This window comes from Hydractinia symbiolongicarpus, chromosome 6, assembly GCF_029227915.1.
Source record: "Hydractinia symbiolongicarpus strain clone_291-10 chromosome 6, HSymV2.1, whole genome shotgun sequence".
Taxonomy (NCBI): domain Eukaryota; kingdom Metazoa; phylum Cnidaria; class Hydrozoa; order Anthoathecata; family Hydractiniidae; genus Hydractinia; species Hydractinia symbiolongicarpus.
In genome coordinates, this window is record NC_079880.1 from 25317457 (window position 1) to 25334439 (window position 16983).

Consider the following 16983-nt stretch of genomic DNA (forward strand, 5'->3'; position numbering starts at 1 on the left):
TAGTTGGAAAGTGACCTTGTGGAGTTTGCAGGAAGGGGTTGGTAGTAACTCAACTTTTTGTCAGACTTGCAAGCATTGGGTACATAAGAAGTGCAGTAGTATTGGTGGAAGGTTAAGAGCTGACATTCAGTTTGTATACAAGCGTTGCAAAGGTGAGATTATAGAGAATGAAGTATTTCCAGCTTTAATAATGTACAACAGTGGCTCGTTAGAGATAGATGAGAACTTTTGTTACTTAGGTGATATGTTGGTGGGTGTTTGAAGAATTGTTACTTACAGGATAGGTCTTGCTTGGAAAAAGTTCAGAGAGTTACTTCCTTTGTTGACTAGCAGAGTCTTGTCGATTAAGGTAAAAGGTAGGTTGTATGAGGCCTGTGTAAGAATTGTTATGTTGTACAGTAGTGAGACATAGGCAGTAAAGCAGGATGATCTTGACCGTTTAGAAAGAAATGATATGAGAATGGTTAGGTGGATGTGTAACGCCAGTCTGAGAGACAGAAAGAGTTCAGTTGAGCTAAGAAGCAGGCTAAGTATCCAAGTGAATGTTACCATAGCCCTGGGTTAACCCAAGCCATGTGAGGGAAATTGGGAAGATGGCACACTGTGTGGGACGTTGGATGTTGCCAGAAGTTGTCTAATACAGTGTGGGCTCTAATTGGGTCTGCGTAGCTCAAAATGAGCATTATATACTCTAGGACTCTCCATCTAAGCCATGGCCCCTCCTGTAAATAATAGACAGGATATATCCTTCGATATTTGTGAGGCTAGCCATGTAAAATATGCATATCTAGCTATCTATTTGTGGCGCTGTAGATTAGTGGTTATAGCTCTCGTACTCTGTGCGGGAGACCGGGGTTCGATTCCTCTTGACGGCGATTCAACATGGGCGAGTGAATGTTACCATAGCCCCGGGTTAACCCAAGCCATGTGAGGGAAATTGGGAAGATGGCACACTGTGTGGGCCGTTGGATGTTGCCGGGAGTTGTCTAGTAGAGCGCGGGCTCTAATTGGGTCTGCGTAGCTCAAAATGAGCATTAAATACTCTAGGACTCTCCATCTACGCCATGGCCCCTCCTGGAAATAATAGACAGGGTATATCCCTCGATATTTGTAAGGCTAGCCATGTAAAATATGCACATCTATCTATCTATCTATCTATCTATCTATCTTCCTCTTTATTTATTATAGATTTTTATGACGGAATTCAGCTAGCTAGTTTAGCCATGATTTTTTTAATTCTAAACAAAAAATATTTAAAAAAGTTCTTGAGCAAACCTCAGCTAGGTAGTTATAGCTACAATTATACTACCTAAGATAAATTCAATTTTCAAATTAAGTGGATAACCAAGAAAGAAGAGGTGATGACACTGTTCCAATAATAAAGAATAGAAATTTCCACCCATCATGTTTTCTTAAAAGAGCAGTTGACTCTTATTCTGTCAATAGCTAACTAGATAGCTTACTACCAGTTCACGGTTACGTTCTTCAGAGAACTAACAAACTTTTTCAATATTCAATATTTGCATTCTTCTCGCCAGCGTTTTTACAGAAATGAAAGTAAACACGAGCTTACGTTGTTGTGGAAGCGGATTACACAAAACCATGTCGTGTAAAATTGGCATGAAATTCTTGTTAAAATTCTTATCGTCCGACATTACGTGTTTTGTTAATATGCAATCAAAATGGAATGTTTGTCATGTGCTTAAGGCCTGGTTTCTACCACTAAGCAAAAGACGAGGTTTTATTTTAATGGCGAGTATTGGAGCTGGTGAGTACCCGGTATGGTTAGTTGTTGTGATTTGTTTGCTGCGGTGGAAGTGGTTACAAACTTTACCAACGTCGGAGTTTTGCATTTACTGAGATTAAGTAAGAGTATCTTATTACACTTTGCTTTGGGCTAGGAAGCTAGGAAGGATCATACTTATAGCTAGCTACATGAATTTGTTGGACTTAAACTCGTGACAGGAAAAGGGATAATAATAAAGCGCTTTCTGTGTTATTTTGACGTCTGCTTTTTTTTACATTCCTCCAGTAAAATAGATTATTTTAAACATGTTTAATCCCTGAAACAACTTATCAATTTCAGGCTAGAAATCATGCACAGCATGTTAATAATAAGGGAATTGCATGATTTGAAGTGACTACCAACAGGACTTGTTGACCCTTGTATGCTCTTTTATGCGGGTTAGTAAATGCTGGGTTGTTTGCCTGACATAGCACGATTTACACCGTGGACATACAATTTGGTAAACTAAACCACTTTTAAGAGCTTTTTCGATTGTTGGCTTTAATGGTGGTAATATTGTTTTAACTTTTCTTATCGTGAAGACAACTTTACATGGAGCGTCCATTGTTTTAAGTGACTGTTCGAACTTATTTGATATGCGTCTTCTGTATTGAATGAACATCATTTTATACGGTACTTGTTCATCTGATTCAACTTCACCTTTCAGTTCTTTAGATATAATAACTAATTTCAACACTTTCTTAATAATGAGTTCATAGAATGAAACAGGGTATTTATTATTTTTAAGCTAGCTACTTTAGTGATCTTGTGACGTTTTTTAAATTGTTTAACAAAAGCTTTATAAAAAAATATTTGTGATATTTGAATTTGGAAAGGTTTCACAAGATAATCTACATTTTTACAGAGCAAATGACCGATATTGGCAATCATAGGAATGAGTAAACAGTAATTTTCGGAGACTGTTCCTTCTTTATATAAAATCAATGAAAATATATTTCAGAGTTACAAGAAAAACTTTGATGAGAGTGCTGACTGGCTGAAATTGCCTGTAGATATAAGGACAAACTTGAACAACTTTTTGGAAAAAATAATTGGGCCTTTGTCAGATAACTCCCAACCACCACAGAAATGACAACCTTCAAAATCAACAGAATTGTTCCCTGATTAATTTATTTAATTTATTAATTCCCTGATTAAAGTATTATGTAATTTCTTTTTTTCGAGATTAAAATCCATAATAATCAGCAAAAATCCGAAAAATCTGAACCCCAGTCCCGTGAAAAGAAAATGTTGTATGGGGACATTTAATTATTACTAAAACCTGATGAGCTCATAAATACTCTAAACCAATCTTGGGAATTGTCACTGTTGCTCAAGGGGAAATTGTTGCAGGTTACTTTGTATGATAGCTACGACAAGGCCATTTTTAAAAAGTCATTCAATCCAGCAACCAATCAATCAAAGTTATTTTGTGTTGACAGCTGTCTAAATTTTTTGAAATTTTTTGAGTACTTATTTCACAAAATGAAATTGTTGGGTAAAGAGGCAGATACACAGCACGATTTGCTCATACGATTTGATGTGCTAGCTTGTCAAATAAGAGTTTTCGAATGTTTTTTTCCTGTCAACAACATATGACAAGTTGTGTACCTTCTTTCTGCATTTTGGAAAAAACGCAGATGAAGGGGATGTAATAGTGCTTTTTGCGATAGCTGTGGAATAAAGAGTAAAGGGAAAATTAATAAACGCAGGAAAAGAGGGGAATGGACAAAACAGTGGCTACTAAGACCAAAGGTCCCACCTCCTCTTTATCTCTATCTTTATGCTTATAACATCCCAAAGAACCTCTTCTTTTTGAAACTCTCAAAATAAAATTTAAGACATTACACCTGAAATACTGTATCGTAAGCCATTAATTGGGTTTGTGACTTATTCTGTAAGTAGTTCGGTGACTGCTGTTGCTGGGACAGGATTACCTAGTATGTATATAGTAAATATAGTAAATAACAATAATTATTTTTTATTAGCATTAAAAAAATTCAACTGGAATATTATTAGAAATGCACCACCCATTATGGAGTCTATTGGTAAGATATGGAAGAATAAATATTGGTTTATAAAAAATGTATATAATATGTTATGTGCAATCACCAGTTTTATCAGGAATTTCAGTTATATATTTTATCACTCAACATTAGGCTAAAAGTTATTTTGATGAATTTAGGTTGCTTTTATGTGGACTTAGTAAAACTAGATTTGTTTATATATGATTTCAAATCGCAATGAAATGCTGTGTTTACATATCGCATTGTGTGAGCTGCACTATCTACACATGAGCAATAGCAATGTGCAATTACCTTTACTCACAGTTTGCCTTTTTCTGCAATGATTTAATTTTGTTGTGGGACAAAATGAAGATTCTTTACATGGATTTACTGTTGCAGCAAACACCATAATTTGCAAAACTAGCAAAAATTAATCCATACCTGGATTCACTTAAAGCATACATAGAGGTCAAATTAAACGCACCTGAAAAACAGGTTTATTTCACCAGAAATTGTGTTAGCATTTAAAAAGATAGGGCTTAAATTTGGATTGGGCTTAAATTTTGGAAAAACTTTATATTAGCTTTATACTTATTTGTTTTGCAATTTCATAATTTAGTATGTTTGCCTGGTGTTGGTCGTTGTGGTAGATGCACATACTGTTTGCTATTTGGAAGTTTGATAGCGTTTATGAACGTTGCTCCAACTTACTCTCAATATAAATTAACACAAAACAATAACTATACAGTATGTCCAAGAAACACATATCTTGACCCGAAACATTCGTCATTGCTTGGCTTTGATGTTAAACTCCAGTGGTATTTATGGCTACATAAAACGTTTCCGAGATGTTGGCAGTCGCTACAATATATGCTTTGTTTCCCTACAAAGAAAAGAAGAGTGAAGAAACAATGTCAAGTGTTTTGTTTTAAAGCTTTGCAATCCTGTCAAATGATGTTCATTTTAAGTAATTCTACTGTTGTGGATTTCTTGGAATGCTCCAGTATGCCAAAGATTTGCAATGGCACAGTGAGTCTCTTCTTTTAAATAATTGTATAAATGACAAGCAGACACATAAGTCACTGTTCAACAATATGAGTATACTGACATCTTAATAGATGACTTTCCGATACACATGCATTCTGGTGGGTTAAAAAAGCAGAACCATTGTGTAAAATTGCCAATAATCAATTTCATAATTTTTTAGAAATTTAATTTCTGGAATTAATTTTTTTTTAATTTTTCTTTTTTTTAATGGTTTTCTTTGTTTATGGTAGATTATAACTTAATCTGTTGCTTATATTTTCACCTTTAAGAATGTGTGCTTTTGTACTGGGTTATGTTGCACATAAAATGTTCTAATGGTCAGGATATAGATGGTGCATATAAATCAGAGAGGACAAATAATTAATTTAAACAAAATATAAAAGTATTCACCTGAAACTGTTTTTTCAAATCATTCTAGTTTCTGAAAGTTTCTAAAGAACGTTGTGGCAGTCCATTGTTATCATCAACTTTTGTTACAAACTGGGTTATCAGCTGGAGTGAGAAAAACTTAGTAGATAAATCTATTAAATATGGCTGTTCTGTACCATGTGATAGCAAGTTTAGACGCCATAAAGCTAAAGATGTTGATGTATATCCATTTATTGTTGTGTGTGGTGGGTTTGGGATTTTAACCTCTCTTTTTACCATGGTAAGTAAAATTTTCAAATATCTGTGCAATCTTTCTACTTCAATTTGTTTCACGTTGGTAAAAAACTGCAGACTTGAAATGCCTTTCACCTGCTTCATGTTAGCAAATGTGTGTTTTCTGTTTTGTTATTGTATGTTGCCATTACAAGACTAACACTTACTTTTAGAGATAAAACAAAAGAAGAGCTTTTGCTAGTTCAAGTTAATCCAATTTAGGGGATAGCCTTGTCAGTAAAACTTTTCTGACTTAAATCAAGGATTCTTTTCGTGTGTAATTAAAGAACAAATTTGCTTGTTTTGTTATCTATATTACTCTTACAGGCATTGCTGACATCATCAAAATTAATATCGGAAAACTTTTGTTGCAAAACCTTTTTTGGTTATATACTATTTTAGATGGTTAGACAACAAACCCTATCTTTTTGTCTGCCTAATGTTATCTCTTTTCTTTATTTTTTCATAGGCCAGCTTTTTAATTGATTGGAAATGTCAGAAAAGATATCCAGCTGTCATTTTGTTTATCTTAAATGTTTGTTTCATCTTTTTCATTCTTGGATGGATCTTGCAGTTTTTTGATTCGTCAAACTCAATTGGTTGCACTTCAAAAGGAGACAGACGAATGAATGAACCAAGGTATTCTTACTGAATAAAAGTAAATGAGAAACAAATGTAAAAAATGAATGCTTTTGTCTTTTATGTTACAGAGCCATAGGGATGTCCATTATTTTTTGGGCCTAAAAAAAGAGAAAAGTAAGACAAATTTGTATTTTCTATAATTTCCAATAAGATGTGGAAAAAGATTCTACATAATGTTATTACAAAAAGAAATTAAGGTTCATTCTTTTTTAGGTCATTTATTAACTCCACATTTATTTCAGTAACCACTACTAACAACTTCACAGATAAAACTAACATATTGCTGTGGTGAGTGAGACATAGTCGAGTTTTTCTGTTGTTTACGCAGTATTATAAAAGTTTCACTTGGGCTTTTAAAATATTTGGACATTTAAAATATTTTAACTCGTGCACATTTTAGCATGGGCATAAAACAAGGTGATAAATGGGTTACAATAATACACAATTATGAGATGCTAGATTTCTCGATTCTTGTATAAATTTGGGATTTTGCTTCATTCTTGCTTCGTTGCTTCATTTTAAACCTATTTGGTCCAGGTTTTTTGGACGGTTGTAGTATAGCATTAATAAAACAAAATAAATAACACTAAATTTCACTTATGTGCCGTTGTAATGAAAGTTGTTTATGCAGTTGTTGCTTATGCGGTACTGTAAAAGCTTGGACATTATTTCTTGCTGGTTTCACGTTTCAGGAAGGACAAACATCGACAATATAATTGACATTTTAAACCCAACTGTTGGGGACATAAAAAACAAAAAAATAAATACGCAATAAATTTTTGCTTACTCACCTGAACTTGTCGTGACATCATTAAAATAATGTGAAAGGGTATATTTTTAAGTGAAGTGAATGATGGTATAATGATGTCTGTTAAAAATCAGGTAGTAACATAGCTATAAGTTTACAAAAAAGATATTTAAAAAAAAAACAGTTGAGGTTGGTCCCTCAAAGTTGTCTGTTATTAATCATTCTACAGTTCATTTTTTTCTTTTTTGTGTGTGATTTAAATCTATAAGACTTTCTTATATCCTTAATGTTTTGAAATCAAATTATTTTGTTGTTGTATGGTATAGATCAAAGAGTGGATTCTTGTGTACCAGCTCTTTCGTCTTGATATATTCATCTTCAATCGCAATCTCGTGCTGGTTCTGTGTTCTCACTTATGCATGGTACATCTCATTTAAAGCACTTGGTTCAACAAAAGATGTCATCAAGGACAGAGTCACATATTTTCATTTATTCAGCTGGTCGATTACTTTATTGTTGACAATGCTGGTGATGTTGTTTGGAGTGGTAAGCTGCTGTTTTGAAGTTGCTCTGTTCTTCAGAGTTATCAAGGGAAGTAGGGCTTTAAATTTGTGTAGAGAAGTCTGGGAAATTTGACACGAGTTAAGGAAAACTCAAGGAAACACCATCCTTAGTTCATTATAGTATTTCGTTCTAATAAATATTGAAAAGAAATCGGTTGATTCTTATTGCATAAAGACTGGTTCTTTAAATTGACTGTCAATCAAAAAGTTATTTAAAAATCAAAAAAATTTAGCAACCTTTGGATCAAGTTCCCTTTAACATTCCATGTTAGCGATTGTACTAGATTTTTGCAATTGAATTTTCTGACAATAACAGTGTTAGGAATTTGCTTAAATGAAGAGAGCTACTAGAATAACGAAATTTACCATACATACGGTATCCGAAAAGGACGAATCAAAACGTTCATGTGAATAATAATATGTAAATCTAGTTTTGCTTGTACCTTCTATACAGCGTGTATTTATGATTATATTTTTTTTACCCTTTTGAATTTTTTTTGTTTAATGTCAAACTTGGTGTGAACCAATCATCACCACATCCTGTCACAAAACAGATTTTACAATGATATCTTTACTTTAGGTTGATGCTGGCGAGATAACCAACATTTGTTTTGTCAACTACAAAAATAAACTAGCAAGAAATGCATTTCTATTGGTTCCTTACTTGTCTTGTTTACTGATTGGTGAATTGTTTCTGATTCTAGGTACGTTATATTTAAAATTTCCAATACAAAAATGGGCATTGTTTTGTTGTGATGCAAAAAGTGAAACTATCATGCTGTATCCTCTATCTTTCACTATACAACAATGCTTATCCACATTAAGGCTTATAAAAATATATTTATTAATTTTCTGCTGGGATTGACATTTTATTTGCGCCCGTTATCAGCTTTTCTCAGAATTGGATCATTTGTTTTTTCTGATTTTTGCACAAAGGTACTTTTCTGCAAAAAATTATTTTCAACTAAAAAATGGCCGGTTTTTGTGCAGAATTTTAGGACATTTTTCAGAATTGAATTATTAGTTTTTTTTCCATTTTTTTCGCACAAAGATGAAGAACAACAAACAGTCAGTTCTTTGAGAATTTTTGTTCCGCTTTAATAATGGCGAATTCGTGGGAAAATCGCATGAAAACGATGTAAAATTACAGATTGTCGAACTTTTATGGAGATTTTTTTCTGATGTTTTAAATCCAGATAAGTTTCGCCTGTTGTCTGTTTTTTACCTTTATTTTTATTACAATAATAATAATAATACAAATATTTGATGTAACTAGTCGTTAGCCCGTAGAAAATCCACGGGTTTGCCCGTCCTTTTTATACCGCATTGCGTGCTTCTCGCTACTGCGCAGCTAAGCTACCATTTTGCGTGACAGACCGACAGACAGACAGACAGACAGACAGACGTGTACGGGTATTATAATATAGATTCTATGTCATGAGACTACAAGTGGTAAAAAATATTTGTGCTATTTTCATCCTGTCATTCCTTTCCTCCGTTTTACAAGGCCATACGACTTTCCACTAAAATTAAAATTCATGTATAAGAAGGCGTGACGTACGTGACGCAATTTGATTGGTTGAAAATGCGTACAATATTAAACTTTTTGAGCTATCAGACATTGATGAACAAATAATAACTGACGTCATTTCTTGCTTATGCAACCAATATATCAGAGTGAAAATATGTCTCTATTATAATAGCCGTATTCCGTCTGTCTGTCTCTGTGCGGACCCCCCTGATGTTACGGAAACACGAATATCAAATGCGATATATTTTTATCTACTTTGTTGCGACGGGTAAATATAAGGGACGGGCGAACCCGTGGATTTTCCACGGGCTAACGACTAGTACTAATATAATGTCGATATACGTTATGAATCTGCAACTTAAAATTTCTAAATTGGATTTTTTATATTTTTCCTTCTTCTTCAGTTCACGTAAAAATATTAAAATTATGTCAGTATCTTCAATAGGCTTAATAAGCGGCTCTCTGGAATGAGCGCCCGTCCTTAAAGTTCCGAGTAAACACGTTACAAAGGAAATGTTTTGCGTTCGTATAGGTTTCAAAGAACTGATCAAAGTCCGTGCTCATTGTCAGCTGTTTGTTGTACCTAAAGCTGCTGCAAATATCACGCAGACAATATATCGGCTTGGTATGTACAGGGTTTTATACGATAATCTCATCACCACTTTAACAATTTGGAATTTTATTAAACATAAAGTCGTGATTGCGGTTTTATCTGAACATCAGTTGAAGATCTACTGCAAACATTTTCTACTAACAGGACCCAATTTTTGCACGCCTAGCAAACCAAAACGCAAAAATATTTTGCAAAAACTAAAAAGAAATGTGATCTACAGAAGGATAACCATGATGACATATCGTGCTGATTAATATGGCTAATAAAATTCATTTTTTTCTTTTGTTTAGTCCTAGGCAACAACTACAAAATTATTTTTTTCTATCTTGATTTTTCTATGGTTGATTATTTTGTGTTTTAGGATTTTACGGTATAAGTATGTTCGTCGCTGTTTTTATGCCTCTTGGTTGTATACTTCATGAAGGCTATATGCAGGATGATTGGCGCACATTGTATTCAAACTACATACGGTAAAATTATTTAAATGTTTCGTCAGGTTATATACAATTAATAATGATATGAAAAAATCACATTGTACCCACGCTTCCTAAAAAATAAAGTCCTCCTAAATAATTCTTAAAAATAGTAAAATTTCTTGATTTTTGTGTAAAATAAAAACTCCTAAATTTTTAGGGACAATCCCTATGTCAAACTTAATTTTTACAATGGATTTTCTTTTTCAAAATATTTGTGCAAAGTGTTTTTATTCTGCATCAAGTAATGCGAAAATGAAATACGATCAATCCAATTTGTCTTTCTTGTTTGATTCCTTTGATATCCCGATTCTAGTTATTGTAAGCTACACTTTCACCAAAGCAAGTTCTCCTAAAATCTCCTGAATATTAAATATAAAATATAAAGTGTAAAAAAGTTTCTAATGTGTTGAGCTGAATAATTTGTATATTTTAAGCAGAATGAGAAGAATAAGAAGTAGATATATTTAAAAATTAATAGTGATGAATCTGCTAAAAATGGAATAGTTTGTATGCGATTTTTAGTGTTCTCCTAAAATTTATCCCAGAGTGCTCCTAAATTCACCTAAAACCTCCAAAATCTAAAATTATGAAGTTTTTAATTCTCGTCAAAGTTTGTTCAGGTATACACACAAAACTTGTATTTACTTCGTAGTTGTGTTATCATTGCGCAGTCCAGTCACACGTCATTCTGTGTCCCACCCAGCGATATGAGGTTGTCTTATTTATATTTACATGTCACTGGATTTTCTATTGCGTGTATCACTACAAGCTCTTGGACGTGGACACACGCTACATTGAAAATATGGCACAAAGTTTGGAAAAGGTATGTGGTGAATGCGTTCTTGCAATAGAGATACGTCTTAAAAAAAAATTAATAGTCGAAAAATATTTATTATTCGAATTAACTTTCTGCTTCATTTTTCGCGCAATTTTAAACAAAATAATAGTAAAATTCTTGTTTTTAGGCAAAATATAGGCCCTGTTTATGTACAAAAAGGAATGTGTAATAATTTTGCGTGTTTCTTTTGGTGCGAAATTTTTTTTTGCACACTATTTTTTGTACTAAATTTAATTATCCTTTTTTGCTCGATCGCGCGAAATTATGATTTGTTTGAAAAAAAGTAGCTGCCTTTAGCCTGTAGTAAGAGGTTTTTAAGAAGGCACTTTGCATGAGTGTCGGCTAGGGAAAAATTGTTGTTTATTACCTAAAAATTTACAAAACGGTCGCAAGTATTTTTCTGTATAAAATGCGATGCCTTCTTAATTTACGCAGATAATTAATTTCGCGGATCAAAAAATGTTACCTTCTTAATTCTCGAGTTGAAATGTTATTAAAGTTTTTTGAAAAAGGCTTTTTTCAGTGGATAATTCACAGAAGAAGTAACCTCTTAACAAACTGGCTTTGTTGTTAGCGTTCGATTTTTTTTCTACATGGAAGTAATATTGACCTCTGAAGCTCTCTTGGATAAAACTCTATGAATAAAAATTTCATAGATTTTTACCTTTTTGTGTTTTTGAGCGCGTATAAATTCTCGCAGATGTTATCTTTCGCAGGCACAAAATTTCTTGACTTTGGACAAAATCCACAAAAAGCGCGAAAATTAATGTCTAAGGTATATGATAAACTTTCGACTCTCGTCAAGATAAAAAAATATAAGATGATGTGAAGCCTTGAAAATCAGTGAGTTTCTATGAAGTTTATATTGGTAAACCAGTTTTTTTCAACTAATTTTTCCCTTTCAATTTTTTTTCACATATTAAAATCAGCGAGAATTGAGTTTTGGAAGTCGACATGTTTACGAAAGTTCGTCTTCTTAAGAAGGCAAAAGTCTTCTTTGATCGCGAAGCACCACGTACCTTAGTGAATATTAAATTTGGCGAATTTTGGCGAACTTCGCCAAATTAAATACCGGCCGAAATTTTCATAACTGACTATTCGCAAATTTAATACATTTTACCGTTCGCCAAATTAAATCCCCGCCAAATTTAAAAAAAAACACGTATTAAAAAGAGAAAAATGTTTTTTTTTTGCCCCAAAAAACGAACTTTTATAAATACAAGTATAAAGATGATTGTTACAGGTAAATATTGTGTTTATATATACATTTATTCTTCTTTTTTATAAAACATTTCAAGACAAAATTTCATTTCTTTGTGTCATTCGCCAAAATAAATCCCGCCAAAATAAACATTTTTTTTTCTATTCGCCAAGTTAAATCCTCGCCTAATTTTATAAAATTTATTATTCGCCAAATTAAATGCCCGCCAAATATGCCATTTTGGTCATTCGTCAAATTAAATACTCGCCAAAATTTATCCACTTAGGGTAGTATGGCTTGCGTGGTCGTGCGTCCGAGTGGGACAATGCCCGCTGGGAACAGAAATGCGCGCACAGACTCAAAATGGCTACAATTCCAGCAAATCCATGGTCGAAATCATCGAGTACGTTATTATACACTGCAGGGCTTTCAGTGGTCCTGAAAATTTCAAAATGATTTTGGCTTTAAAAAGCAAAAAGGTGCGCACAACAGCGCTCCTAAATGTTGCGCAATATTAAGCACTAATGCGCGCGCCATGAACGCGTTGTAAAAGTCGACTTTCGCCTTTACGGCAATTTGACTCACGCTATGGTATGTTCCTGGTTTGTCTAGATTTCGAAAAGTTGATGCGCGTCAAAGACTGCAGTTGAGTTGGTATGCTCGAATGAACAAAAAGAAAATAAGGTAGTTGACTGCACTTATACTCAGACCTATGCAGTTGTTTATAATGTTACATTATCCGTTTGTTGAAACAACTAATCTGAAAATTCTGTCAGAGTTTTTTTAATTCTTCAGCAAGAAAATGTCCAAGAGCGTTTTTCGCAAGTGAAAATTAAGGACACTTGTAAACTTTTAATGTTTTTATTTTTATTTTCTGCTGACTATTTTAGCCCGTTCATACCACCCGTTAATCCGAGAGACCCGTTACGGGACGAACTCCCTAAGCAACTATCTAACCGAATGCAACATGGTGAACTAACGCCTTCCCATAGTCTTCATAACCTTTTAGAAGGATTGAATAACCGATGGCGTAGTGGGGAGAAGCGAAGGAGTAGCGATGATATAAGAAGCGTAGCGGATTTGTTTTCCGCGAGAAGAGGGAGCCGGTTAAGCATCTCATCTTTCGAGTCTCTAAGAACTACCATTCTTCCTCACAGAGGCTTAAATATGCTCAGATCGAAGTCTTTAAATAATATACAAGCTCTTGGACATTTAGCGTCAAATCACTCTCCTCCCAGGAGACTTTCTACGAATTTAACTGTGATGAAAGTTAGTGATCGCTTAGGAAAACAACGGAGTGCTTCAAGATTATCAATGGACGATTTAAAACATTTACACGATAACCTTTACACTCCATTATCATTTGTGCACAAAGATAACATAGTTGCAGATTGTATTCCTAATTTTTCCACACCACGATTAAGAACTACAGCAAAGCAATACAACAGAGTGTTCAAATCAACCAAAAATGAGGAGGAAACTACAGAAATGCTTGGTCCTTCGTCGTGTTAAGCAGAAACAGTGTTTTTTTTCACGACATAATTTTCGGCCGGTATTCTGACAGACCTCGCCTGCCTATATCCTCCATATTTATAATACCAGTCGTTTGTGTATCAAAAATGGCAGCCGCGTCGCTAATATGTGCTAAAGATGCCCGGATATGTTTGACAGGCAATAGTTCGAGTACTGGAAGGTCGAGCAAACACTAGTATTTTCCCACGAGCTAATAATAGTAACCGGATTTTGCCTGTCTGTCTTTCCGTAAGAAAAAGGACCTCCAACACGAAATAACAAACGCGATTGATTTTTTTGTCGACTTTGTTGCGATGGGCGAATTCTACTGAAATTTTCGACTTGCAAAGAAATACTGATGATAAGACTGGGTTTTTTAGGCTCGCTTACCCCAAATTTAACTTTACTTAGGAATTTATACCAAATGTAGATTTATGCAATTTTTATGCAAATGTACAGTCATGTTTTTTTACGTTTGTAAAGATTATTTGTTCACATGTTAAATGATTCTTTTGGACGTAATTAATTTTCGATATCATTTACCTATTATTTAACCAACACAATTTTTTTTAAATTATTTTGTGGAATCCCAATGCCAGAAAAGATACAACATGCCCTGGGTTCCTAATAAGCGTTGGGGGGGGGGGGGAGTTGAAAAATTAACAAGCGGGAGGGGGTGACGTTTATTTGACAATCGAGATTACCATCATCAAAATCATAAAAACGGGGGAATTGTCAAAAGTAATGATTTATTTCTACTTTAATCGTCGTCAACTACAATAACACTTGGTGTTTTTTCTTCTTTGGAGCTGCGAGTATTTCTCGGGTGTCCCGATTATTTGAAACAGTAGTGCTTGTGGATGCAGTCTTTTTCTTCCTTTTGGCGGGGGCTTGCGGTGTAACGACTGTAGGCGGCAACGTCATGAAGAAATTTAACAGATTTTCAACCGCTATGTCTTCTGTTGGTTTTGTTCGGTTCAGGCAAAATGCCATCGATTGATCCTTTCCAAGATATAGATCCGATGCTGAGTAATGATGTTGGGCAATCTAATGATAGCCATCTCTTAGCAATTTGTGATGTCACAGTGGAGGAATTTGAAGTGTTATGTGGAAGCAAGATACAAGAAAGTGACGACGATACTAAACTTGTATATTTTATACATTTTTGATTACGGTAAATACCCAAAATGTGATTTAACGAGTAAATTTTTTTCTTGGATTTTACCCATTCGCGAAAGTTTTTTCACGCGAATATGAACCTGATTTTGAATTTGCGAAAGGTTTTTTCCGGGAAATTTGTTTCAAAAATCGGCAAACGCAAAAGTTTTTGTCAAATATTTTGTTTTTTTTTTTGACACGCGAAAATTAATGCCCGCGAAAGTTTCTGTCCCTAAAGTATCTAAAAAGGATTTTAAATTTAATTCGTAAGTGTGGACGGATCTCGAGTTATGACGTATTTTTTAGCGTCTTTTAACGTCTTCAATTTTATTTCGTTTTCAGTGATTTTTATACCATCCTTTAGCCAATTTTATAACTTTCAGAAAATATTATACAACAATATTACAACTTTCACGTGATTATAATAGAAGCTATTTTAAAACATCACACTTTAAAGAAAGAAAAATAATTATATTAGCGGTTAGTTAATTTCAAGATTTATAAAAAATGTTTGGTAATACTAAAAGAGATATACGACACAACTTCCAAAAATTTGCGTCATCCGTCAATCTCACACTGTCCACCAATCAAAAACACGCATTTATATGTTCCAACCAATCAATCATTCATCCGTCCACGATGGCTTTCGTTTTGTGAAAAAACCATCAATTCCCTCCTCCTGTAAATCAGCATGCTTCAAATTTTCAACTATAACGCTCTCTGCAAGGCTACGAAAAATGAAAATAACAAGCAACAAAGAATTAACTTTACAGCCAAATATATCATAAAGGTACTGACAGGTGGCCCTTCCGAAATGTAAGAATATAAGCTGAAAGAATAAAAGAGCTGATAATGTCGTAGCCTAGCAAACCAAGTTTTTGAACCTCTCTTTGACTTGGCATAACTTTTTTTCGGCGTGTAACTGAGTTTGTAGAATTAGTGGAAAATGTTCTGAAAGAAATTGTGAGTTAACACTTCTTACCAGTACGCCTTAAACTTTATTTCTTTCACCTGTTGATAAAAAGTTTTCTTTCCAACTGCAACGACAGGTCGAGTGTGGTGGATTACTTTTTCAGCTTATTCTATAAAGTCTATAAAGTAAATTTTAGCATTTTATTCAGTTAACGAAACGCATTCTTTTAAGTTAACGCCTTGATCCCAGTTTTTGGTAACATAACAAAAAAATCGTTAAGAAACTTTTGTACAATTAAGCCACATAAGAGTCTATGTAGAGAAGTTTTTCATTACCAGTGGAACAGTTGCACGATAAATGAACACACAACAATTACGTACTTTTTTTGGAAAAAAGCTTTACACGCAAGACAAGTAAAATCTTTCACCCTGGAGCCCTACTCTTTTTCTTCTTTTTCAAACGTCATCTTTTTAATTTTGTCAGCCATTTTAGTTTAAAAATGACCTTTAACAACATACTACTACTTTCAACAAAAATAAATTGCTTTGAGCACGATTTGTGTCGGCTTCCTTTGAAGATGGCTGAAAGTGAGCTTATCTCACTGTTAACCAAAAAATATATATATCAAAAAATCAAATGATTTCATAAAATCGGCTAACGATGAGCTAACAAAGAGTTCAACTGTGAGCTAAGCTGTTACTTTTACGTTCACACTATGGGCTAAGGTCTTAGCGCGTCATGCGCACTATGGTTAGCTCATCGTTAGCCCATAGTGAGATCCAAGCTTTAGGAAAAATATTTAACAGGATTTACTAATCCCGAAACATGACTAAATGTACGAGAGAGGTCTGAGCAAATTACTCATACTTACTGTTTCAGCAACTTTATCCTCTGTTACCATTTCGTTAATAAGACCAGCGGACAAGGCCTCTAATACGATAAAAATTATACACCGTTAATATTTTTATGACGCAGCATATATCCAGGATTTTTCATGAATTAAATGTTCGCCAAAACATTTTTACAAACCACAAATTCGCAAACCATTTTAAAATTTCTGATTGAGGAAAATAAGTAGCTAGTTGTAGCTACACAGTCAATTTAGGTAGCATTGTCCTCTTTTTCTAAACATAGTAAATGCTCTCCTTAACACGCCTTTTTCTTACTTCAACGCTCCGCTCAGTAAGTGTTCTCTTTCCCTTCTTAGAGTTGCTAAATAAGCACTCCAGACACAATAATGTTTTATGGTTTCTGTGAGATTCTATTTTGCAGTCATTTAACAGCATTTATATTACCACTACTTACAT

At 33.9% G+C, this 16983-nt stretch overlaps 1 protein-coding gene across 2 annotated transcripts; it reads left to right on the top strand.

Moving 5' to 3' along the window:
• Positions 1 to 1766: 1766 nt before the first annotated feature.
• On the top strand, positions 1767 to 14122 carry LOC130647807 (protein smoothened-like). Of its 2 annotated transcripts, none has more exons than XM_057453789.1 (11): positions 1767 to 1866; positions 4412 to 4821; positions 5258 to 5488; positions 5951 to 6120; positions 7198 to 7417; positions 8015 to 8138; positions 9498 to 9590; positions 9940 to 10048; positions 10707 to 10877; positions 12706 to 12777; positions 12984 to 14122. In XM_057453789.1, exons 1-11 carry the CDS (start codon positions 1782 to 1784, stop codon positions 13603 to 13605), a joined length of 2307 nt encoding a protein of 768 aa, XP_057309772.1. In that variant the 5' UTR covers positions 1767 to 1781; the 3' UTR covers positions 13606 to 14122. The 2 variants fall into 2 exon arrangements, with proteins under 2 accessions (XP_057309772.1, XP_057309771.1); XM_057453788.1 differs by lacking the exon at positions 1767 to 1866 and adding an exon at positions 3755 to 3834.
• Positions 14123 to 16983: the final 2861 nt, after the last annotated feature.

Excerpts from the sequence above, each read along its gene's own strand:
- LOC130647807 (XM_057453789.1), top strand. The coding sequence starts at position 1,782 with ATGGTTAGTTGTTGTGATTTGTTTGCTGCGGTGGAAGTGGTTACAAAC. Across the intron at positions 1,867-4,411 it reads TTTGCATTTACTGAGATTAA|TATGTTTGCCTGGTGTTGGT; the intron begins GTAAGAGTATCT and ends TTCATAATTTAG. Across the intron at positions 10,878-12,705 it reads TGGCACAAAGTTTGGAAAAG|ATTTCGAAAAGTTGATGCGC; the intron begins GTATGTGGTGAA and ends TGGTTTGTCTAG.